Source organism: Pseudopodoces humilis, chromosome 2 (genome assembly GCF_049639895.1).
Source record: "Pseudopodoces humilis isolate 2021_Gansu_Grassland_sample_001 chromosome 2, ASM4963989v1, whole genome shotgun sequence".
Taxonomy (NCBI): domain Eukaryota; kingdom Metazoa; phylum Chordata; class Aves; order Passeriformes; family Paridae; genus Pseudopodoces; species Pseudopodoces humilis.
The window spans coordinates 98,736,751-98,761,399 of NC_142201.1; the positions used below are offsets into that span (position 1 = coordinate 98,736,751).

Consider the following 24,649-nt stretch of genomic DNA (forward strand, 5'->3'; position numbering starts at 1 on the left):
ATTCAGATCTGGGTTAGATAAACTCTTTCCATTTGGAATTTAAAGATGAAATATACCTTCACGTACGTTTTGAAGGAGACCCCCCTTTTCAAGCACAAAACAATAAAGATATTCTGTAAAATAATTTTGTCATTTTCCTCCATTTTTCTCCATCTGTTCTAATGACAGTGGTAGCACTCAATCAAAGAAGTCATGTAGATAGTACATGTGCATGATAGGGATTAAACTTTTATTTTCATGCAACAGAAAGGAAATCTTTAGGTTGAAGAAATTAATTTCTTGTAATATTTCAAGATGTATCTATTAAATTGCTTGTCAGTAGTTTGAAAAGAAAAAGCTATCTGAAATCACACTGGGAAATCCTCTGAGTTCAGGCAAATCTCTGATTGAATCAGCTTCATTTATCACTGCCATCTCTGGCTGATCTATAAATACATCTGCTTTTACAGCCTACGCATTCTGAAATTTGCTTGTTATCTCCTCAGAAGAGAAGGGCTAGTGGCTGCTCTTAAACAATCCTGGTTTAGCCAAAGCCAACACGAAGGTAAGCCTGAAAGACCGAGCCCATCAGTTGTTGTTAGCTTTGATAGTCACTGCTATCATTTGTGAGTGTGCCTGTAGCCAGTCCAAGTTGGCAGCGTCAGCCCAAGCTGATTGGAGCTGCAGACATTTTTGCTGACTGGAGTCATGCTATCTTTGCCAGTTTGCTGGAATAGACACAGACACTGATTGGGTCATGCTGAAAACATTCCTGTCCTATGAAGCAAGTCTGTTTGTATTTCAGGTTTGCCAGGACTAATGAATTAAAAATCTTGGGCTCACAACAGTTTGCTGCTTAATAATGCCTGTGACAGAAGGATTTTTTACACTCCCTGAAGTGTGACAGCATCATAATCCCTCATCCCGGGCAAGGCAAGGAAGGAAAAGCAGAATTGTTGAGAAACGTGGAAAAGGGTTATCTTTTGAGACAGCAAAGCCTATGGGAAGTGCAGGTAGCAGCTTGTTGCCCTGACAGCTGTCTCAGCTTTTCAGACCTTGTCAGTTTGTTGCTATGCAGCAGGTGCAGCCTTTTCTTTTATTGAAGCTTTACTCCATAAAGGCAACGACAAGCCAAGGCAGTGGCTGGCCCTGGATTATACAAGTGCAGACACTCCGCTAAGTGAGGTAAGGCAACAGGTGTGAAAAAATCCATAGAGCTGTAACAGCATTTAATCTGAGTTCTGCTGCAGGTTTTTTACAGAGGAACAGCAGCCAGACAGTTCTATAGGCAATTGTTGGGAAGATGAGAGCTGCAAATTAAATCTCATTCAGTTCCAGGTTGCCCACTCACTCTCATCTCTGTCTAAAGAGATACTGTTCTTCATCCATGGAGAAAGCATGTGGGGAATTGGGAGCAGTTGGTCTGCATGTTTCCTAATACCACCTTGTTTGCACACAGGCTTCTTCCATCATTCTCTGTTCTCTGTGATTGCTTTTTGTCATGAAGAGCTGGAGGATTTCGCAAAAAAAGGAGCAAAGGGATAAATGCAATATCAAAAAAATCCTAACAGGGTAAATGCTGTGTATAAAGATGATTTTTTTTTTTCTGAATTAAAATAAAATGAAAACTTTCTTTTGTGTTTCAATAGAATTCACCATTTCTTACTGACAAGGCATTGATTTTTGCCCTCAGAGTAAGTAGATGGTTAAAAGAGTTAATACAAAAACCTTGCACACCACAGAGTATGTGATTGGGATAAAATAACAGTCTTGTAGCAACATTGTTATGGAAACTTTAAAAACTCTAGTAGAACATATAATTTTAATTTCTTAGGCTATGACGTGAAATGTGAAGTATGCTCTTATGAGGAAGACTACTTGAGATAGTCAATGTCAGGGAAAAGTGTATGAACAGCACAGAACAATGAACAACATTGTTTTAAGGATTTGCTTGCCACTCAAAATCTCATCATTCTGAGGGTTTTTTTCTTTACCTGTTATTGAGAAGTAAGGAAGGGAAATATATTAAAGAATTTTGCATTGGTCATTCTGTTGCATTTTTAAAACAATGAGATGTTTTGTATGTTTCTTATAAAGTGAGGGTGGGGAAGAGATCTAGAATGCTCAGAGGGTAAAAATTGTTCACTCTGATGCAATGCACTTCAAAATAAAATATTTCAGTTGACTCCAAGGGTCCTTTCTTGAATCTAAAAGCATACATGGCTGCAATTTATTTGGCTTTTCTTTGTCTGTGCTCCATAGATAACAGTTCCATTTTTGTAGGTCTTTAATACTAGTAATGGGAAATTAAGATCAATCCCTGATATCCTTTGTATACTCGCAGAAAGATACACTTTTAGCTTCAAATAAAATTTATTCAAAGTAAGGATTTTAGATTATTTTTGTTGTAAGAAAAGATTATGCACTTCAAATAACAAGTAACCATATCACTCTGCTAGCTAAATATCAAAAGAGACAAAGCAAATAAATAAGAAATTCTGAAATTAAACCAAATTTGATCCTCTTCCACTGATTGCATGGCAATGATGCCAGAGAAGTGTTTGATTCACTTGTGCACCACCAAGGAAGATTATACTCCTGAAACAGTGTTCTGTTCTATTGACTTCTTGAGACTGACAAATAATTCAGTATGAATTGGAATGACTTGGTAGAATTTTCATGCAATACAATAGCTACTGAAAAAATGCAAGACTACTGGCTTAGGAAACTGGCTCTTGTTTTCATTAGCTGAATGCTCTGGTGTCTGCTGACAATGAATTAGTAAATCCACTGTATTTTTCTGATGAATTTGGTTTCTAAATCTCTGAGAAGTTTTTACTGTAACTTAAAAGCGTAATTGTCCACATATTTGGTATGAATACAATGCGTGCTGGATATCAGTCCAGAGTCCTAAAATAATTTCTTTATGGGTACATCTTTTGCATGCAGAAAGTCCCACTGTCGTCACATTCTCCACACATGGTGCTAATGAGAAGATTAATCTTTTTTAATTTTAGCAGCGCTTGTGTTAGATAATCAAGGGGATTGTTTGCATTCAGCTATTCAATAGAGTTTAACCAAAACTGTTCATTCAAAAGGTTAAATATACATAGTAGAACTCAGAGGACAATTTTCAGGGCACAGAGATGTTTTAATTACACTATTAGAAAGTAGCAAATTCTTTTGTTGCTCAACAATTCTTTAGTGCCATATTTGAAATGAACTAGCAGTTTTCTTAATGGACAGGATTTCATCACACTTTTTTTTTTTCATCACTTTTTGGAATTGATGGTCTCAGAAGAAAGACGGAAGACTGAGTAAGGTCCCAACCCAGGAGCCAAATCCATGCAGACAGACCCCTACACCTGCACAGGCTTCCACTAAAGAATCACCACCAAGGTTTGGAGACACCATGAATTTTTGGTCATGAAGTGTGTGACTTGAAGGCACAGTTGGACTGGGGGAGTATGGGTGGAAGGCAGGAGGATGAGTGCCTCCTCATTGACACCATGTGGAGTGGTGTGCACGGTTCCAATCACAGGGCAGGCTTGGGGTCATGTTACTCTCAACTCCCCACCCCTTCTTCCTTCTTCACCTTCAGAACCAGGCAGCATTGCCACGAGTCAAGGCTTGCTGAAGGGGCAATGGCGGGGAGCAAGCAGGTGAGAAGAGAGGCAGCTTCCTTTGCCATCATTCTTTCTAATCTATAAATAGCAAAAATAAAAGGAGTCTCTGCACTGAATTTCACTTAAATTCTTTTTAAATGGAAAAGTGAAATGGCGCTCCCTTGACTTTGATTCTAAACATTGCTTATCTAGGATGGGAAAGGCAGCTGTGAGTGCATGAAAAGCATTAAAACTCATTTGTTGAATGATGTCACGTGCTCTGTAATAAATATATTTTTTGTATTATTGCAGCTGGAACAAACAAGTAAAAGCATTGACTCAAGTGCCCACATGATCACCACTGCCAGGGTACCTGCTGATAAGCCAGTACGAATTGCCTTCAGCCTTAATGATTCCCCAGGTAATTTATGGAGTTAAAATACAGTGTTTTTAAATTTAAACCACAACTGCTTTTAAATTTTACATTAACTTACCAGTGTTTACAATATCAAACCTAGTCCAGTGTAATGGATGGATTTTTTTTTCTAAGTGGTAGCATGTGATCAGTTTTCCTGTCTGATAACTTTTAATGTTTCCATTAACAATTTCATTAGACTAAACCCACTAGATTGACAATTTAGATCTTTACTTTCTTCCAGTGGTTGGTGGAATGCAATTAGGACTGCAATTAACTATCATATTTACCTGCATATGCAGTATGTCTGATTTTGTGGAATGGTAAAACAAGAAAAGTAAAAGGAAAAATTTGCATGAGCCTAGAGCAGGAAGAGACTTTTTCTAGGAGGAAGGTTGGAAAGTGCCACACATGCCCAGCTTGGTGAAAGGTTTCAGGAAACAGGTGCCCCACATGGCATGTTCTCTGAGACAGCAGCAGAAATTTCATTGATGTTTGTCCTATCAGCTTGCGCTGAGGGAGTATTAACCTATGTACACACATGGACCCTTTAGAGTAGATAAATATTATTGGTTTGCACCTTCAATATTGTTAAGAACCAGAGAGCTGTTGCCAAACAGTGAAAGTCAAAATTAAATAAATCAAAGGGGAATCTGAAAAGCATCCAAAAAAAGTTGGCTGTTGCTTTTGCTAAAGGTGAGTGCATGAGATAAGGACTGAGATGTGTTTATGGCATGAGGTAAAGGACAGCTGAAACCTAGGTTGTTAAGTGCTTTATGAGACTCCATGCATTGTAGGATAATGTGTGAGGTCACTGCCTGAGGTTTGTGTGAACAGAATCTCAGCTTGAATGCAATTTTCTATTTTAAAAATATTTTAGAATATGCATTATCTGTCCTAGCTAATTGTTGTGTATTATTAATTTTCAGCTACAATACTGAAATATAATCTCATCCCCTAAGCAAGGGAATTAAAAACCAAATATCTTCATATATTATTAAATCTAACTTTCAATTCATAAAGATGAGTGACAAAGAAAGATTGGGACAAGGAATATAAAGAAACACATGGTAATTTATATACCCTTTTTAATAAATTAAAATAACCTAGTAATTACATTTTTATTTCAGAAAGCAGTAAGGAATCATTCTCTTCTCTCAAGGCACAGTCACATGGTAAATTTCTTGCAGCAATTATAGCATAAATAGGTCTTGAAGAGAAATGTAAAAGGAAGGGGAGTGCTTTTACAAATTATGAAAAGAGAATGCTAATGTGAGACACTAAAAACAAGTCAGGGAAAGCTGAGACCATGGGAAAATCAAAGAGAGCAGAGTGGTTTGTGACAAGAGACGGCAGTAGGAAATGACAAGGTTGTGAATAGCTTGGAAGAAGGGGACATGAAAGGCAGGAAGCCTCACTTCCTTGACATTGCATCATATTTTATTTTTTACTTTTTTACCCTGTTAATAATTGCAGCCTCTCTCTTAACATTTACAAAAATAAACTCAATTACAGAAAGGTAATCTTTTCCTTCTACATATTGTTAAATTGTTCCAAATGTTAAAATTGTTAATATTTTGAATACTTTATTGTCTATATACAAATGTTCCTGCAGTATGCAATCCAGAATCTTTGTGAGTACAGATTAAAAAAAAACCAGCAACCAGTGAGTGCCATGTTCCCCTCTGCATCACATCCCTTTGGGGGCTACCAGGAGGTGTAAACTAACATTATTGTTTTACTATGTCATGAGAACTTCAAGCATTTTTATGTTAGATACATTTCTAGAAGGCAAAGAAAATAAGCTTTTAATAGGTGTGAAAATTTCCAGCAAACTACAGTTGAACCAAGAGTGTACAAATAAGTATTTAACACCTTTTTTTTAAGATGAGCTATAAAAACATTCAACAGATAGACCTTTAGGTATTCCTTAGCAGGTGCTTTTTTTTTCCCCTTACTCTTTTGTATTTTTTCACCTTTTTTTTTTCTCATTGACAATAATATTTGCTTTCAGTTCAAAGTGAAGTTTGAACAGGAGTTACCTGATGTTTGATAGTAAAGCATCAGCTGAAGCTCATGCACTGCTAGGATATAGTAAGTTCTTGGCAAGGGCTAAGTGGTGAGGAAATCTCTCTGACTTAAGCTTTTCCCTAAATTCTACCTCACTTGAAAGACATGGTGACACATTTCACCAAGCAAGGCTGCATTCTCCTTCCGGGGGCTGTGCAACTGCTTATGAGGAGGAACTGACAGCATAACTGGATATAAAAAGAGGAATTGGAATGTTTCTTCTGGTTAGCAATTATCTCACTGGCTAGGATTGTAACCAAGCAATGGGTGTGAGGAGCAGTGAAAGGAAAAACTACTCTCAGCTTATGAGAAGAAGTTACTTTGTGTTAACTGAACTACAAGACCAGAGCTGGCTTATCCTGAGTGTACAAGAAATAATGTGTCTTACATTATCTGTCAGTCAACACCTGATGACTGAAATTTTGGCCAGCTTTGTGAGGTATTTTTGATGTGAAAGTAGAGTAATCAGTTCCTTAAAAGTCTCAGGAGCAGCCCATCAGTGGCTGCTATGTAAGAAGACAGTTATTGTGTCTGTCTCTTATTTCTGTATATGTAAATGTCTATATATGGCTCTTTCACTGATGTTCACTAATACATGTTTCCCAGGGTGTATTGCACACTGTGTTGTAACAGTTTGACTTAAGGTACCATTTTAAAGTAATTAATTAGAAACATACTATTTCCACCTACCTTACATTGCTTGGAAATTAATGCAGCTTGAACTGGATGTGGTGTTCCAAAATTCAACTAAGTGTTCCAGAGCTGAAAATTCATTGTGGTTTGTCAGCATCAATTTCATTTAACTGGTGAAATTCAGTATCTCCTAATTTTTATCAATCTTAAAAATATGTGAACTTCATGGAATTTAGACAGCTGGATTTATTTTGTGTAATAGTTCAAAGGGAAGATTTGTAAGTTCATAACTCTTCACCTTGCCTCCTAGAATAAAAGCTTGAATCTAGCTGAAAAGTTCTGCTCATGGTATGCAGTGATAAATGACTGGGTCTGAAATTGTTAGTGAGTTCTTTAATTTTAACTTAGTCTACCTCTGATAGTACTTTCCAGAAAAATCACTGACAATAAAGACAAAACATACACCTCCTAATGAACCTGACAGACAGTGGAACAGTGTCATATTTTTGCAAGCATCGCAAAATTACTTATTTTACTCCTCTTTATGCTCATTATCCTAGTGGCTACAAGGAAATTTTTGCTTTTCTAGTTTAACATGCAAGACTGTTTTGCTGTGGTTGCTTCTTCAAAAACAACCTTCAGATTCCTACCTCACCCTCATATTGGTTATAATGGCCACAGAAGTTTTCCAGCACGCTGATCGTCAAACAGTGAGGATTGCTAAAATATATGGCTAAAATTTACAGAGCTAATTTCCTAAATCTTCACCAAATCTACAGGGCTCGGTTCTTGGGGAATTAGATGGGAAATCAGGTGAGATATTCTCAAAGGGACATTCATCTCAGGATGCTTAGTCTTGAGTGGCGGTATATGAAATAGAAGGATTTTGCTCTTACCTGTTCCATTATGGACTGTTTCTATTTTTGGGAGGTCCACAACTCTTATTATTGAGCAAGCCTTCACATCCTATTCCTGGGTGCGGCAGTGACCGTTCCCCACTATTTTACGAGTGAGGTAACTGCGAGGTTGTGTAAGGTCGTGTCGGGCAGGGCTGTGAATAGAAGCCCTGGAGCTCCACAGAGCAGTGCCAAGTCGCAGTCACTTAGCCACACAGCCTTCCAGGATGAATCTGATGAGTCTATGCTTGTCTGTCAGTATCCAGGCCCAGAGCTGCTGGATATCACAGCCCTCCCAGGGCCAAGACTGGACCCTGACAGGCAGTTTGCCACTGTTGTTTGTGCAAGTTGTGATGCTTGTTGTTCAGTGTTCAGTTCAGTTTGAGCACTTTTCCTGTGCAAGGGCTGATCCACTTACAGGATAGCAACCTACTTATGTTACCAATTTAATTCTTTAATTTAGAAGGGGAGATCTGAATACATTGGCCCACACATGTAGGAGAAAAAAAAAATAGGACCTGACTGTATAATTAAATACTGGATCATAACTCAGTTACTCAAGGAAGCAGAGCTGTGATTGGCATTTCCTAAGTTTCAAGAGCTTGATTTAGCAACCTTAATGTGCTTTCAACACATTAAATTTTTTTTATATTCTATTTCTGTCTATCTAAGTGAAGATCATAGAGAAACTAGTTTTTAAGATTATACTGCAAGTGAATCAGATGTTGTTCTTAAAGGATTTACTGCCTTTAGCTCACAGTTCAGTTAAATGGAACAGCCATATAGGAAAAGATTTAGGTATTACACTTCATTGTGCCAGACACTGTGTCAGTCAGACAGCAACATGTGAAGGATTTCTCTCATTTGACTACGTGATGGAGGTCTGGGATGTTGGAATCCCCAGTAGGCCAGAACATGATTAAATACATGAAGCTTTCCAGAAATCAAGCTTCATTCTCAAAAGTGCAACTTTAGCATGTATCAGGGCTAGTAGTGAACTTTTTGTACAATCAGTGTTAATAGAGTTCAGATGCTCTTTGTTACAAATGACAGTTTTCAGCAACAAGTCAAGCTGATCATGTAAATCTGATGAAACAAACATGAAAATCACACTATTTCATGCACATGAATTGAGTCTTTAGTTAAGAACACATAGGTTTTAACCGGGAGGCAGGACTTAAGGGCATTTTTAAGTATAGAACTTCAAAATTAGATTTGGGATCTATGGGAAATCAGGAAATGCTACTCATTCAGAAATCATGTTACAGATATATTAAGATATATTAAGCTGTAATGAAATCCCTGATCTGATTCTTTCACATCACAGGATAGTGCTGTTGAGTTTGCTAGTATGGCCATAATATGCACATGTAGGTTTTCCCTCCTTTCTTACTTCCTTTTGACCAAAATCTTGACTCATTTTCAGGTGCAGTGAGTTGCTTTCTCTGATTTTAAATATATTTTTATTTTAAATGAAATAAGTTTTCAACATTCAGCTTGAATTATAAATCATTTTTCCTTATGTATTTTTTATAGTGACTTTAGGGATGAGAGGTTGTTTGTACCTGGTGAAGAATCTGCCTAGATAATTTCAGAGATTTGTGGTACAGAAAAGCCACTAACTCTTTTATAAAAGGGGTCTTTGATTATATCAGTGATTCCTTATAATAATCTAGATTTTAATTAAAAATTGATAATTGAGAAAAGGGGAAAGAGTGGTATTTCAGAGTTTTGTGTTCTAGTTAAGGAGAGGTAGAGAGAAAATAAACACAGATCAGGAGACAGTTCAGAGAATGTTTTGATCTTCAGAATAATTTCCTTGGCATTTCAGACTTTTTTTTTTTATTTTCAGAGTCAATAGATTTTTAAGGCTAGAAGTCAATGTGATTTTGACTGGTATTCTGTGTGTAAGGGCAATAGCAGTTCTTCAGAAAAAAATGCAAGAGTTTGTATCTTTCCTCTTCCTGAAAACACCCTCAAAATTTTTAAGAGGCAAATGACTGCTTTAATTTGCTTTCCTCTTGTGTGAAATTTAAGTTTTCATTATTACCGAGTGGGTTTTATTGTTATTGTTGTGGTTGTTACTTTGACAACAGTGAAATAAAGACTGCTCTGGGGCAATAATTTATTTCACTGAAAGCTGTGGGGAAAGGCTTTGCTGTTCTTTTTGTGAAAAACAAGATTGCAGTTAGCTATGAGGATTTCTGTTTATTTTTGTTAACTAAATACTTCAGCTGAAATGCTCAAAAGAGCCTAAGAGAATTAGGAACTCAGGATAATTTCAAAACACTGAAGTCTGTAGCATTTCTCAATGATGTTCTGCACATCAGATGATGATTTAAACAAGTCTTAAACTAGTATAACTAAAAAAAACCCTAGCAGCTGTTCAATAGATGCTAGGGCAAGCCCATTATAAAATGTACTATGGTATGTCATAATGGTTAGGATACCAGTACATTCTATTTTTAGTACCATTGACTCAGTCACTTGAGTTCAAAAAATAAGCAGGGAACATCTGTTTATTGAAAGGATTTCCTCTCCGTTAATTTCTCTCTCTATTCCATCCTTTAAAAAGTACTTCCAAAATTTTTAACTGGTTCCCTTAGGAGTATGATCCAATTTATTTTCCAATATTCTGACAGTGCATTAATTTTCTTATTAATATCTGATGCTCTGAAAATGTAATTACTGTCTGATGTTTCTTCAAATTTTTTTTAATCATTTGGAGTGTTGCTTTTACTATCTGTTTCTGAATTTTAGAGGTGTTCAAGATCCCTCCATAAAGCTACACTACCAAAGATTGTACTGCTGGAATTGCCAAAACAAATAGCAGTTTAACTGCCACCCATGACTCTGGTCCAATATCTCTGTCAGAATATTTAACAGCTATTCAGCCAAATACTTGTAGAGCAGCTGAAGCCCTAGTCAGACTGAGTCTTATTCTGTCCTTCCTTTTAGCCTTGCCATACGACTCATCTTTCTTCTTTTAGCATGTTAGTCTATTTATATGTTGTACAAGAAAGCAGTAGCAAATTAAAGGTAAACACTTGCATATTAGCATGGTACAATTCCATACAATTAAAGCAATTTAAGTATTTTCCAGAATGGACATGCTTGACATATGGTGTGAAGAAAGAAGGGGGACACTCACATGACATGGGTATGACTTTTTGGTAATGCTAGCAAGACAACTACTCCATGAAAATGCAGAAACTTCACTTTGTTTTCTAAGGAAGTTCAAGAGCTTTTGCTTTTGTATCACTATATTTTTTTTCTTCTCTGAGCATCTCTTCCCAGAGGCTGCCTGGCTCTAGCTATATTATTGAGCAAAGCTCTGACCAGTGTAAGCCAGTATGTTTATTTTTCATAGGATGAGGTGACTTATTCTACTTTCTCCCCCCAACTTCCATTTCTTTATAACCACAGACATCAGGAGAAAGAGATGCCAACTATATGAAAAATAATTTACATCCTAGTCTGTACTCTTTTAGAATCCTGTTTTGTTATGAGGTCCTCTTGATCTTGTTGGGGTTTTGTTGCTGTGTTCAAGTCTCTAAGTACACAGAAGGTTGCAGGATCTGAAATGTGTTAACAATTTTCTCCTGTAAGAGCCATTCTTATTTAATTTTGACACATTACAAACAACTGACTGTAAGCTAATAGTAACACTCTCCTCACCTCCCATAACCTGTAGTAAGATGAATAAAGTCATCATAATCCAATGCAAAACTGAGAGTGTGAAAGTCACTAAGAAAGAAATATTGCACTGGCGCTACCAAGCGTGATTCATATTTCTGATCTCAGTCCAGCTACTAGTGGGCAGGTGTCCACATCACAACCCTGACATAACTGGCACAATCTGTCCCACCTTTGCTGGAAGTCTGTACTAAAAATAAACAAAAATAAACAGATAAACAACAACAACAACAAAAAACACCAACCAACCAAATAAATAGAACACAGCTTGGTTTGTTGTCGTGATTGAACTAACTCCAGCCCATGAGGATTGTAATTGACAGGTTAAAGTCCTTTAAGACAGTCCTTTACTTAGCAGTGTGATGGAGAGAGCTCAGGAAGAAAAACAGTTTAGATTTATTTGTTTTATTAAATTATCACATGTTCTACTGGACTAACTGCTTTGTTTCTTAGTCACTGCAATGCAAAATAGACTTTCTGAGTTTCCAGAATGTAAACTTTTTTTATTACCAACCACTAGTATTTTCAAGGATTCTACTGAGGCATCTCAAATGTAAAAGATAAGATGTGGAGGTGTTTTCAGGTTTGCTATATTACTGTCCGTATATGCAAAATAGAACTTCATCAAACAGATTACTTGAAATGCCTTCTTTGGTAGACAATGACTTCTAATATGTCTAATGTGTTTACCTTTTAGATGATGCTTCCCCTGAAAACTTCTCTTTGGCATTTCCAGAACTAGATCAGCAGCTGCAGGTAAACTTTTCTTCTCTTATGACAGTTCTACTTCACATTCACTATATTTGTTCTTATAAAAAGCCTTTGGTCTTTACACTATGGTGGAAATGTTTAGTGGTGCTTTTCTAGCCTATTAACATTTAATAAAGTCATATATATCCATAGATGAAAACATTGTCTTTTCTAGATCTACAGAAAATTTTTAGTCCAACTGCAGAGAAATTACTATTTTAAAAATCTTGTCTGCTTTTAAGATTTTCTATCCAATTCCTGCAATGAGGAAAGTTCTTGTTCAATTGATGGGAGAAGGAATGAGACAGGCATTATACATCCTGATGCCTGCAAGCTGTGCTGACTGATATCATCAGCTTTTTCAGAAGCGTTCCAAGAGAATCCTTTGGTGACCAGTCTGATTTTTCAGCATAGGATGATGGGCCCCCAATATACTGGACAGTGAGCAGTTGATGGCAACTCCATGGTTCACTGGGCACAAAGACAGTTCTGCATCCAGGGATTATTTCCCTTTCCTCTGTGGTGGTTCTGGGGTGTTTGCTGGCTTTTGTAGACTACTTCAGGTCATCTGCTTTCCCAGGAGCATTTAGACCTACTCTGGTATTTCACTATGAAGGCAGTTGTTTCCTGACTGTAAATTGAGAAAAGCATTAGTAGACCATCCATTGTCCAATAATGTCATCTTTCCTGTACCCATCAACTTGTGAGACAGCATGGGAGAGCTGCTGACTTCAAGGGCTGACACTTCTGTCCTCCTGCTCTCATCAAAAGGATGACTGAGAAAAGAATGGAGGAATACAGACTCTTCTTGCTCTATCCCTCTCATCCTGAGGATATGGCAGGTTCTTTAAGCATAAGTAGGAATTAATAATAGCTTAATATTTGGGACAAAAGTAACTGGGTAGTATGCTAACCTCTTTGTTCCACTAACCTTCCAGTGCAGCAAACATGATTGGTATTTTTTCTCCTTAGAATAATTCATTTTGAAAAAAGCAATCATGTTTCATGGCTGGAGCACTGAATTGAAAGTAAAGAACCTGCATTTTGTTTCCAGCTCTCTCAGTGACACATTGCCTAATCCTGGAGTTGCTTCATCACTCTATTCATCTCTGAAATTAGTTTAATAATTTTTACTTTTTTTTGTTAAAGACCATTAAGACCAGTGGGTGAGGATTTCTCTAAAAGAGCAAAGTATGATTATTATTGCTGCTGTTGATACATAAAACCAAAATTACTAGCATTACATATAAGTACTCTGCAGGACAAGCAATTGGTGTTTTTATTATGACTTTTATGACTTCTACATTTCTGGAACCTATAATATATTCTAAATATGAAATTTCATGATAGGCTGAAAATGCTCCTCTGGAAGCATTCAAGTGTGCTGGATAGATAATAGTCCTTCAGTAAAAGTTTTTAAGTACACACTAGCACAATCCCACTAAGTGTACCTAATTGGTCTGTTAAGTACTTGACATTTGTTTCAAGAAAACTTTCCTTTACTCACACCATCTCAGTATGATAACAAAGAAACAATCAAAGGCTTTCATTCATGTAATGTTCTTTTCATTATCCTTTATAACCTCTCTTGGTAATATCAGGGTAGCTGAAAGGATAACTTATGAGAACTACCTGTCTGACTCAAGCACTTCAAGAGTATAAATTTTTTGGTAGCACTTCATCCTTTAGCTTTTTTAGTTTATGTGCGTATTTATATTTCGATGCCTTTCTGTTCATCCAAGGGAAGTGAAGTCAATACAGGATTCTGAGCTGATGCAGAGGTTGCATTCACATTATTCACATTTAGCAATAAAAACTTGAATTTCCTTATTTTTGTCAATCTGTATCACAGCTTCATGTGATAACTATTTAATGTAATTACAATATTTTTAGTCTGCTTTAAAATTTCAAACAAGCAATAACTGTTACAAAGTTATCACATACCTTGTTAGATGTCTTAATAATTGTGGTTTTTTTCAATTGCTACAACCCAAACTGCTGCAGGTTTATCAGAACTGTATGGCATGTGCTTGCAACTCATTTCAGCTTTGAAACAGGTAGCTCCTGTATTACAGAAACAAGTAAGATGGGCTTCACCATAACCTACAGAAGTAGTGAACAGTGCTGTCCCTTGTCATTCCATCCATGCTTTTTTCTGTCCCAAAGTGCATTAATATAGAGCACACACATGAAGGGCTGTGTTAATGAACCTTTTAATCAACTGTGGCAATAGCAGCCTGAAATGCTTGAATTTGTAAGAATGCTGGTACATATGTTCATAACAAAAATACCATATCTTAGAGCCACCAGTGTGCCATAAATACAGTCAGAAACATTTGAATTTTATTTAAAGAAGCAAACTATAAATGCAGGTTATGTGGCTATATAGTAATAGGCACCTTAAAAAAAAAGATAATAACTACAGATTTCAAGCATTCAAAGAAAAATTTTGAAACCTGTTTTAAAAGCAAACAAGCTAACAAAAAGCCTAAATTAGCTGATCTTTAAGCTGGATTTTGAAAGCAGCTTGAAAGCTATGTAAGTTCAGCAAGTCACTTGGAAAATCAGAGCCTTAGAATTCTATGCATGCAGGCAGCAGACCACAGCCTGAGTACCAAGCAATTTGCACCTCTGTTTTAGGCTTCAAGCCCTCGTCCTCCTATGTTAGGCCTTGGCAGACAACTTGGCTATTTGAGCAGAATTACCTAGTGGTCCCACTTTTCCTCCCACAATCCTTCCATACCTATTCCCTGGGCAGCAGCATCAGATGGCAGGGCAAAGTTCAGTGCAGCCTCCCCTTGGCGGGGTAACAAACCCTGCTGTCCAAGCACTCAGCTCTACAGAGGTGGAGGTGGGATTGCCTGGAGAGAAGGTCTTTCTAGGAGACTTAGTGAAAAAGCTAATTCCCTGTAAAGACTCTTACTAAAGGGCAGTTCTAGTTGCAGCTTCTTTCTGAAGAATAAAAATGATCAGTCTGTGTGTTCTGATGTACTAGCTAGCTTCAGACTAACATGTTTTATTTTCTAATTACTTTTTGAATGTTACATTTTCCCACACATTCCAAGAAGCAGTTTGTAAGAAAACAACTCAACTACTATAAATCAAAATTGGTATGTGGTCAACCAGTCATGAAAGCCCCAACATGTGAGAACAGATTAGTTTAAGCTGTATTTGCAGCTTTATTATTTAAAAAAAAAAAAAGACAAAATCACACATACAACTAAAATAACTTCCTGCTAAGTTATCAGTGAAACAATACTCATATTAACAAACTTCTTGCTTTCAATTCCTTTTGTTTGCAGTATTGGAAATTATTCTCTTCCCACTGACAAGCAATACCTGTTTATTTGGGCTTTGGTGTTTTTCCCCCCTCCAGTGTGTGCACCCTGTGGTGGGCAGTGCAGCAAGGGTAGGCTGGTTACACCTGTCACTCTGTCACTGGGAATCTCTAAACTTTGCTTTGTGTAAAAGCTAGACAGGTCCTAGGAAGGCACTTCCTTGCTTAGCTGCACAGTGACTCCTCTAATGGACACTTTACTATGGGTTATCTGCTGTATTTAGAAACATGCATCAGCATCCAAGGCCTTGTTCAGGTCACTGAATGGAGAGGAGGGTATCTAATGTTAAGTACCTGCATTGCTATGTCCTGTGCGTTGCCTGTCGCATTCCAGCACTTCCTGTGACTTGCTCAGTTCATCTCTCTGTTCTCCATCAAAGTCTTTATTCCAGCTGAGAGTTTGATCCTCAGGAGGGAAGAACACAAGTCACATATGGATACACAGGGTGTTCTATAATTCTTAATCTTTCAAAAACAGGTTGGATGGGGCTCTGACTGACCTGGTCTAGTGGAAGGTGTCCCTGGCAGGAGGTTGGAAAGAGGTGATCTTTAAAGTCCTTTCCAACACAAGACAATTCAATGGTTCTGTGATCTCTTCTCATGAAATTATGAGAGAGACATTTATGTCATATTTTATATTACAAATCTGTGTAGTTAGATGACTATAAAATTGCTGCAACAGAGAAAAAGCTCCAACCATTTATAACATCAGTTTTTTAAGTCAAAGGATAGTTTTTCTTGCTTTAGTGGAGTATGCTCGCTTTAGTGGAGTATGCTCATATAAAAGAAGTAATGAAAATGCTATGAAAGGGGCAGTGTGTTGTGTATGATATAAGCATTTAGCAGAAACCTTGTTTACTCTGGAACTTTAATTGCTTCTACTTAATGCCAGGATTCTTGTTAGACACATTAATTTATTTTAGAAAGTTCAAAAGCATTATGTGTTTTTAAAGAGGATGCTGTAATTTTTTTAATATGTATTGATTTCCATGAGAATTCCGAGAGCACTGTGTTGCTGTATAATTAGATTTGATTGCCTATGAACTTGATAAGTCCCCTGTAAAGCTGCTGTGATAACTTTGGTCTTAGATTATGTAAAACAATTTTATGCATGTATGTTAACATGTATGCATGTTCACCAAGTCAGAGCATCATACTAAGGTTAGAAAAGAATGGAAAATCTCCCAGGAAGGAGAGCAAAACTCAAAATTGCTCTCATCCAGTTGATAAGAATGTTTGGAGGAAAGACAACTGTTTACTTTCACAGTAAAACTAGACTAGACTAGATGTATCCTAAGATGGATATCTGAAACTGGTGGAAGAGTTCCAGTTTCACAACGAAAAAGTAGCTGCAATGTGCTGTTTTTGCTTGGCACAATGTGATTTTTTCTGTCATAGAAAAGTGAACAAGACCATATAATGAACAATGGCCACATTCAAAATATTGACATTGTATTTTCCAGTTTTCCAGAAGAGTTCAGCTGAAAGTTATCAAATTTACAAAAAGCAAGACACCACTCCTTAATTACATAAGTGTTGAAGACTTCTAGATAAATTAATGTGAGCTGGAAAAACTTTCTGATACATTTTTTTCTGGAAACTTCAGCTTTTTCAGAATTTTTTTTTTCTCCGTTAAACAAATACATAAATGCAAGTAAACACTGGTGAATCAAAAAAATTAACTGTTTAAAAGTTTTTGAACAGTTGAGTGGCACTGTGGAATGGATAGCAATATGGAATGCTGGCTTTCATATGGCAAGGCAAAAGAACTTGTCATGTGAGTGAAGCAAAAAAAACGCCAAAAACCTGAAAACTTTCATTCTGTGTCACCCCAGAAAAGATTTTATTTAGAAGACCTCCTTCAACCTGCCCTATAAAGTAGACAGAGAGGAGGCCACTCAGATGTTTAGAGGAATGGAGCACCTCTCCTACAAGGAAAGCAGATCCCTTCCAACCCAAACCAAAATCTGTGATTTTGTTTCTTCATGAACTGCTTTTGCATGTCATCTTCCAACACCTTACACTTCTGGATTCTGAAAAAAAGCCTAAATAAACAGTGCATATGTCTTGTAAACATCTACATATATATGTGCAGTTACAGGATGGTCTATAAAAGGATCTCTTAGCATCTACCTGCTGAATTCTGTATAACATTTGTCAGTGTTACAGTGAGTTACTCAACAAAACACAAGGAAAAATCAGACTTTGTTGAAAATTAAGCATAATAGGACAGTCCACCAGTATAACTTATAGCTGTAGCTTTTGTACTAGCTTTGTGAACATAATCAGAGATGCTGGCATGTGCATATTTTGCCAGCACAGGAAAATGAGGGTGGATGACACTGAAGCCTGAAATAAACAGGATTAAAAGTAGCAACTGTTGCCATTAAATGTAACTTATTTTGGCAAGGATGTTTTTTGCTTCTCTAGCAGGTATGCTTTTATTTATATTAATTCATGGACAGGCAAGTGCTTCATGAAGTAGCAAGCTCAGTCTGTCCTAAGAGGAAGTCAAAGTATGGCTGTTTGCTTCTAAGTGAAAAAAAAAAACCAACGTTCTGTAAATTTAACTTAATTAAGGCCTTCTGAAATGAGGCACCTTGGTAAACTAGCAAGCTCTTAACATAAAAATGTATACAGACTTCACGGAATGCCATTGGGCATTCTGTACTGCAGTATCTGCAGTACTTCCCATTGCCTGGCCAGAGACATTTTAAAAAGTCCTTCCAGGTGGGATGCAGATTTGTATCTCTCCTTTTCCCATGTTATTGCAGTAGAAGGTGTTTGCTAAATAAGCCTGTTTCATATGCTGCTGACTGGAAATTACTCATGGATGTTGTAGATACTGTCTCTGGAGCCTTTCTTAGAAGAGAAGCAAACCAAATTCTCCAGTTCTGGCTGCCCCATCCCTGGCAGTGTTCAAGGCCAGGTTGGACAGGGCTTGGAGCAACCTGATATAGTGGAAGATGTCCCTGCCCATGGCAAAGGGGCTAGAATTAGGTGCTCTTGAAGTCCTTTCCAGCCCAAACCACTCTATGATATGATCCAAAGATATTCTATCTACTCATTTGAAAACATAATCACATTTATGTTTTAAAGAAAAATACACTAATAATTTAAAAGATTCTTGCTATAGTGCTTACTACCATCAGACAAATTGAAAAGAATTTTATGAACAGAAATTATTAAACTGATTGTATAAATTAACTTAGATGCTAAAATATCAGTGTAAGAAAAAATGTTACTGAAGAGGAAACAATAATAGGAAGGGGTTTAAAAGTCAGCAACTGGTTCTAAGTGAGACTTAGATACTAAGTTTCAGCATGACTAGATAATTTTTAGCGCTCTCTATATATATCTTTTGAGTGGGAAGCTGGAATATAGAAACTGAACACTGTTTTAATTTTTAAACTGGTTTAAATCAGCTAGATTAGGGGAAACTAAACTGGAAGAAATTCCAAGGTGTTTTTTACTTTGTTTTGTTTTGTTTTTCTTTTGAAGTATCACTGTTTGGGGACTTTTCCCTTGGTACTGTTCGAAATGGTTTTATTGTGATGCACTTGTTGGTGGCTGATCTCTGGTAGATAGCAGAGATGCTGCTTTGGCTCATCCATGCATTCTTGGATTAGAGCACTGAGACTTCTATATTCAGTCCTGCTAAATTTATGCTTATTATTTGGGTGGCTACATGAATGGTGCTATTGCTCATCCACATTGAAATGCAATTAAAAGCCCTTTATTAGGGATTAGATTCATCAAATATTGTGCTGCCCTTTTCCTGGGTTCCAAAAATCTCCAAGATCAGGAAGAATGAAACAATGTGGTGTGAAACAATTCTGCTGCAGCAGTTTTACATTTTGAACGTTGAATATGAGTGTCTGTGTTAAAATTTCAGTGAGGAATCACATATCAATTAAAAGTACTTGCAAGCTCCATATATTACATACATCTGTGCTTTGGGTTATGTCTGATGCCAGCTTACCCATCTCCTGAACAAAAATGTTTTTATCTTTGTCTCTGAATATGTTTAGTAAAATTTAAATTTCCACTTCAGATAAAACAAAGGATTACAAGATCATAAATAAGAAAAGTCTGACTGCTTGTGCTTTTCTTTTCCTAATAAAGGACAGGAAGAAATGCAAAATAAGCTACTAATATTGTGAAACACAACTGGATGTTATTTAACTGGGCAGTAAAGGAACTATTTTAAGTGTTTCCTATTACTTCAAACAGGTGGTTCAAGCATGCTATTTGGAGTTCACTTACAGTCAATAGATTCATGGTTAATAACTTAAAAATACTTTCTAAAAGTGTTATAACCAAAATGTGGCAGTCAAACCTGAAGCCTGAATTAAGATGCATTATTTTTTAAGGAGCAAAAAGGACCTACATTTAACCAAAATGTATTTTCAAGAATTTGATTAAATTTACATAAGGAGTCTAGGACAGCTTGGTTTTATTTGCCATATTTATTATATTCAGTGTGCACTGAAAAGAAGTTGATCTTGTTGCAATGATGTCAGGTCCTGGCAGTGTAAAGATATATGATAGGTCTGACCAATGCATCATCTTTAGCATTTACTTATCACTAGTTGAAAAAGAGGGGGAAATTATTTGAAAAACCTTCAGGGATATTTTGCAAAGCTGACAAGGAGAGTTCTGAAAATTCTCAAAATGTTTGAAGTTTTACGCATATGCTTGAAGTTGTGCGCGTATTCTTATGCAGGGAACTGTTTTAGACTTTTCCCTTCCATGAAAGGCCATCACTAGGAATAGTTGACCATATACTGCAGTTAAGGGAATAAAATCTTTAGATATTCTCACAGGAATTTAGATAAATATTGTATCTTTCAAAATATGTGGGTTTTTAACTAATATTTCATTCAAAAAGCAGTGGGGTGTTTTTCTTCTTCTTTTTTTCCTTAAAGCCTCTGCCTCCCTGCCATGACTCTAAGGAATCTATGCAGGTGTATAAACAGCACTGCAAAATAGCAGAAGAGTACCATGAGGTCAAGAAAGAAATTGCTCTGCTGGAAGAAAGAAAGTGAGTAACTTTCCCAAAGGATTTACTCTCCTATATTCTCTTTGTAAAACCCTGTTTGAACCATGAAGGTTTAACATTGTATGTTCTGACCTTATATACATATACACTTATATATGTATATACTTATTTATACACACCTTATAAATGTGGCCTTCCACTATCTGGAGGAAGCCTACAAGATGGAGAGAGACTATTTATAAGGGCCTGGAGTGACAGAACAAGGGGAATGGCTTCAAACTGACAGAGGGCAGGGATAGATGGGATATTAGGAAGAAATTCTTCCCTGTGAGGGTACTGAGGCCTTGGCAGAGGTTGCCCAGAAAAGCTGTGGCTGTGCTATCCCTGGAAGTGTTCAAGGCCAGGCTGGACAGGGCTTGGAGCAAGCTGGGTTAGTGTAAGGTGTCCCCTGCCTGTGACATGGGGTTGGAACTGCATTATCTTTGGGGCCCCTTCTACCCCAATCCATTCTATGATCCTATGATTTCATGCCACTGCCTGATGGTCACAGAAGAGCACAAGTTGGCCATTGCTCTATAGGATCAATTGAGGCCACTAAGGGCTGTCACAGTTTTGGCCCCTCACTTTTGTGGATGTCCCTTAAAACCTTCACTGACAAGCCTCCAAGTCACATTACAATCCAGTTCAGCTGGTGCAGGTTCCTTTTCAATTTTAGTTTATTCAATAAACTTTGCACGCTTTACTGAAGAACAAAATGGATCCTCATTTAGGCTTTGAATGTTTGACAATATTAGTAAACATGTTTCTGTGAGGTGCTTTGTTTTTGTGTACACTGGTTCAATATACATTGGCATTTCAGGTGTTCATACCCAAAGTGAATAAGCTGGAGACTTTTTTTCTTGTCTGTGGCCTGTACTCACAGCCCTGTCATCTTTTACCTGACTATTAAATGGCAAAGGGCACTCTGTGGCTGTCAGTCCCTTTCCACAAGAAACCTGAAAAAGAAGTTCAGAGAGAGGAAAGAAGGTGAGTAGTAAATCTCTGCCCAGCTGACCTTGCAGTTCAGCCAAGTTTGCATGGTGTCTTGGTTTGAAAAGTCAGGCATCTGCTAAGGAAGGCAGAAACCTCCCTTCAAATGGAAAAATCTCCCCCCTCAGAATTATTATGATTGTGAAATCAAGGGGCTCTCAAGCAAAGATATGGGAATAAGAATAACAGTTCTTTATTAGGAAAATTAAAATAAAAATGCAGTAGTACAAAAAGCCACTGAGAGTCAGAGTACAACCTGACACCCTGTTGGTCAGGGTGTCGGTAGCAGTCTGATGAAATGGTGGCTACAGTCCTCTTGGAGTGACAGATGTGGTTCTGTTGAATCAGTCATCCTGCAGAAAGGTGTAGTTTACCTCTGAAGGTCCAGTGGTGGTGTAAATGGGTCCAGTCTTCCCCTGGCAATCCAGTGGAAATGGCTGCCTGTGGTGTTCTGAATCTCAGATTATATCCACGTAGGAATGCTGGGCTCCACCCCCTGGGTGGAGCATCTCATAATGGGATGATGTAATTTTATCAGTCATGTAATGAGACTCAATGGCCCATTAACACAAGAGATCCCCCAATTATGAGGGATGGGTCATGGAAGAGATAAAGAACACTGTCCCGCCTGGTTTTAACAGCTGGTAATAGAATACATACTTCTGATTACATCTTGCATTGCAACCCAAGACACATGGGAATCTGCAGCTGCAGAAGCAGGATGATGGGAGGGAAACTGTTGAAATCCTGTAGTCTTACAGGACTGCCAAAGAACTCCCTGAATCCAAACTATGCAGGCTAAGAAAGTGAGATATCTTTATTTGGGTTGATGGCTATAGGCACAACATAGTTTTTTTGCCTAAAGTGTCAAAGCTAGTTGAAGTTTCCCACTGCAAATTCCCTTTCACTGAAGGATCTGTGTGACACTCATGCCACAGACTGTGTCTGTTGGCACAGATGCCAACAGACTGTAACGAAAGCTTAAAAAGATGTCCAATGTAATGGGAAAATGTATTTTGTGTTTGATTCATATTTGCAGTGTTTGCATTTGATTCACCATTAATTGAACTTGGCCAATCAAAAGAAATTGGTATTTTTAAAAAGATTAGAAGATAAGTAATTTTTTAAAATTTGCAATGATTTTTCAAATTTTTTTGTTTAATGTAAGCTGCTTACCTATCTATTTAGCAATCAACCACGTGTCTTTGTCTACTCTGAAAATCCAAGCACAATATAAAATATTAAATGATTAAGTGCTTGAGTTCCTGACTTTAGTTGTATAAACACCAAAGGTAGCCTTCAATCATTTGAGTTTTAGAGTCTACCAATATAAATCCATTATTATTAATTCTGGCACAACGTTGAATCAGTTATGCCTATTTATGAAGAATGCTTGGAGCCCATGAAAATGAGACATTCACATATATTTTTGCACTTTCTGGAATTAAAAAAAAAAAAGTTGCTGTTTGAATGCAATTTTTTTATCTATAAGTCTGTGGTACTAGCTAAATTAGACAAAGTTTGCTTCTTGAGAACAGCAGGCACAAAATTGTTTACCTGAACTCACAACTATCCTAATCACCCTCTGAACCCAGAGGCCAGCCTCTCAGTGGTGCTTATCCTGGATGAATTAAAGGGCTTCAGACTGGCATTTTCCTTCATTCCACCATTGGATGTCAACAGTGGAACAATGTCAGGAAGCTTCCACCACTGCCATCTTTACTGAACCTGTTCTGGGAATTCCATGCCCCAGTAAACATGTGTTATGAGTGGCTGTATAAAGCAACAAATGGAATTGTATTACTGAGACTTGTATGTACTTTCTAATTACATATTTTCAGCCTTGTGTTCACATGCTGTACAGTGTGAAATGCCTAAACGTGACAAATATCAGGGCAGCACCTTTCATACCTCCCGTGTGTCTTAATATGAAAAAGTGATCCTACAGCACTGGGATCAAAGATGTTTAATTTCCTACAAGTTGGTGCACTGTGGTTGCCTGATTTTGAGGTTTAACAAGCTGCAATTGCCAACTGAAGATACTTTTACTCCAAATATGGACTGTTTATAACCCTTTCCTCCAGGAAGGTTACCAATTTTATAGTATTTTGGAGCAGGTCTCATAAGACTGCCTTCCCCCATAACATATCCTTCCTTTCTGTAGCAGTCTGTTTTTATTAAACCCTCCAAAATTAACTGGGGTCTCTTTGCCACGTGAAGTTTGGTTGAAATTGAAAGGTTGATTAGAAAGTTATTAGGACACATGTAACTTTATACACACGTAAACAAACAAACCTGAACATGATAGCCTTGATTTTCATCTAAAACTAGATAGAAAGGGAGTATAAGAGTGGAGGCAAAAGAGTAAGTGAGAAGTACAGGAGAGTTTTGCTCTCATGTTCACTGATTTATGTGTAAAATCATTCCCAGCACTTATAGTAAGAGAGTTAAAAGTAGTTTGGTGGCTAGCATATACTGAATGAATAGTGGATTATAATGGCTGGTGTGGCATGCATGTTTTGCATTGTGTGTGTACATATATGTGTGTATATATATATGTATGTATTTATGTATGTGTGTGTATACTTATATATGAATATACTTACATATGCACCTTATAACTGTGGCATTTCACTACCTGAAAGGAGCCTGCAAGAAAGATGGAGAGACTATTTACAAGGGTGTGTAGAGACAGAACAAGGCAGAATGCTTTTAAACTGATAGAGAGTAGGTTTGGATTGGATATGAAGAAGAAATTCTTCTCTGTGAGGATGTTGGGACACTGGAAATGGTTGCCCAGACAGCCCTGGCTGCCCCATCACTGGAAGTAGTGAGTATTCCATTTTTAAAAGGGAAGAATGCTTTGACTTGTCTAAAAAGTCTGATGAGATGCACAAGCTTTTAGCCTCAAAACCAATTACGATCAAATTGAAAATATGGAGTTTGGAGTTTTCTAAAATTTGCCCCTGCTGTAGGTGTCTTCTTCTACATTTGAACTTGAATGTATGGAAACGAAGAGTTCCAATTGTCTACTACACCTGCTATCTATTGTCTATTTCCCTTAGATATTATTTTGATAAAATGGACAATGATCAAGTCCATCCCTTGTAATGGGAACAAACAGCTTTTATAATGTTTTTCAGCGTACATTTTTACCAAAGGTGATCATAAGTGCTGTTGGATGGTACCCTTGCCAGTGCTCCCAACTTCTTTCCACAGATCAATTCACCTGTGTCA

The 24,649-nt window shown here is 37.3% G+C and overlaps 1 protein-coding gene across 4 annotated transcripts in view; it reads left to right on the forward strand.

Moving 5' to 3' along the window:
• Positions 1–3,289: 3,289 nt before the first annotated feature.
• The window catches only part of MAP3K7CL (MAP3K7 C-terminal like), a 31,092-nt gene continuing 9,732 nt past the window's right edge, over positions 3,290–24,649 (forward strand). The window contains exons 1-4 of one of the 4 annotated variants that reach the window (XM_014253484.2): positions 3,290–3,378; positions 3,897–4,005; positions 11,992–12,050; positions 20,310–20,425. In XM_014253484.2, coding sequence (XP_014108959.1) covers positions 3,936–4,005; positions 11,992–12,050; positions 20,310–20,425 — 245 coding nt within the window. In that variant the 5' untranslated portion in view covers positions 3,290–3,378; positions 3,897–3,935. Of the gene's footprint in view, positions 3,379–3,488; positions 3,642–3,896; positions 4,006–11,574; positions 11,618–11,672; positions 11,878–11,991; positions 12,051–20,309; positions 20,426–24,649 lie in introns of those variants that run through there. The other 3 variants (XM_005523994.3, XM_014253486.2, XM_014253487.2) reach the window with 3 other exon arrangements.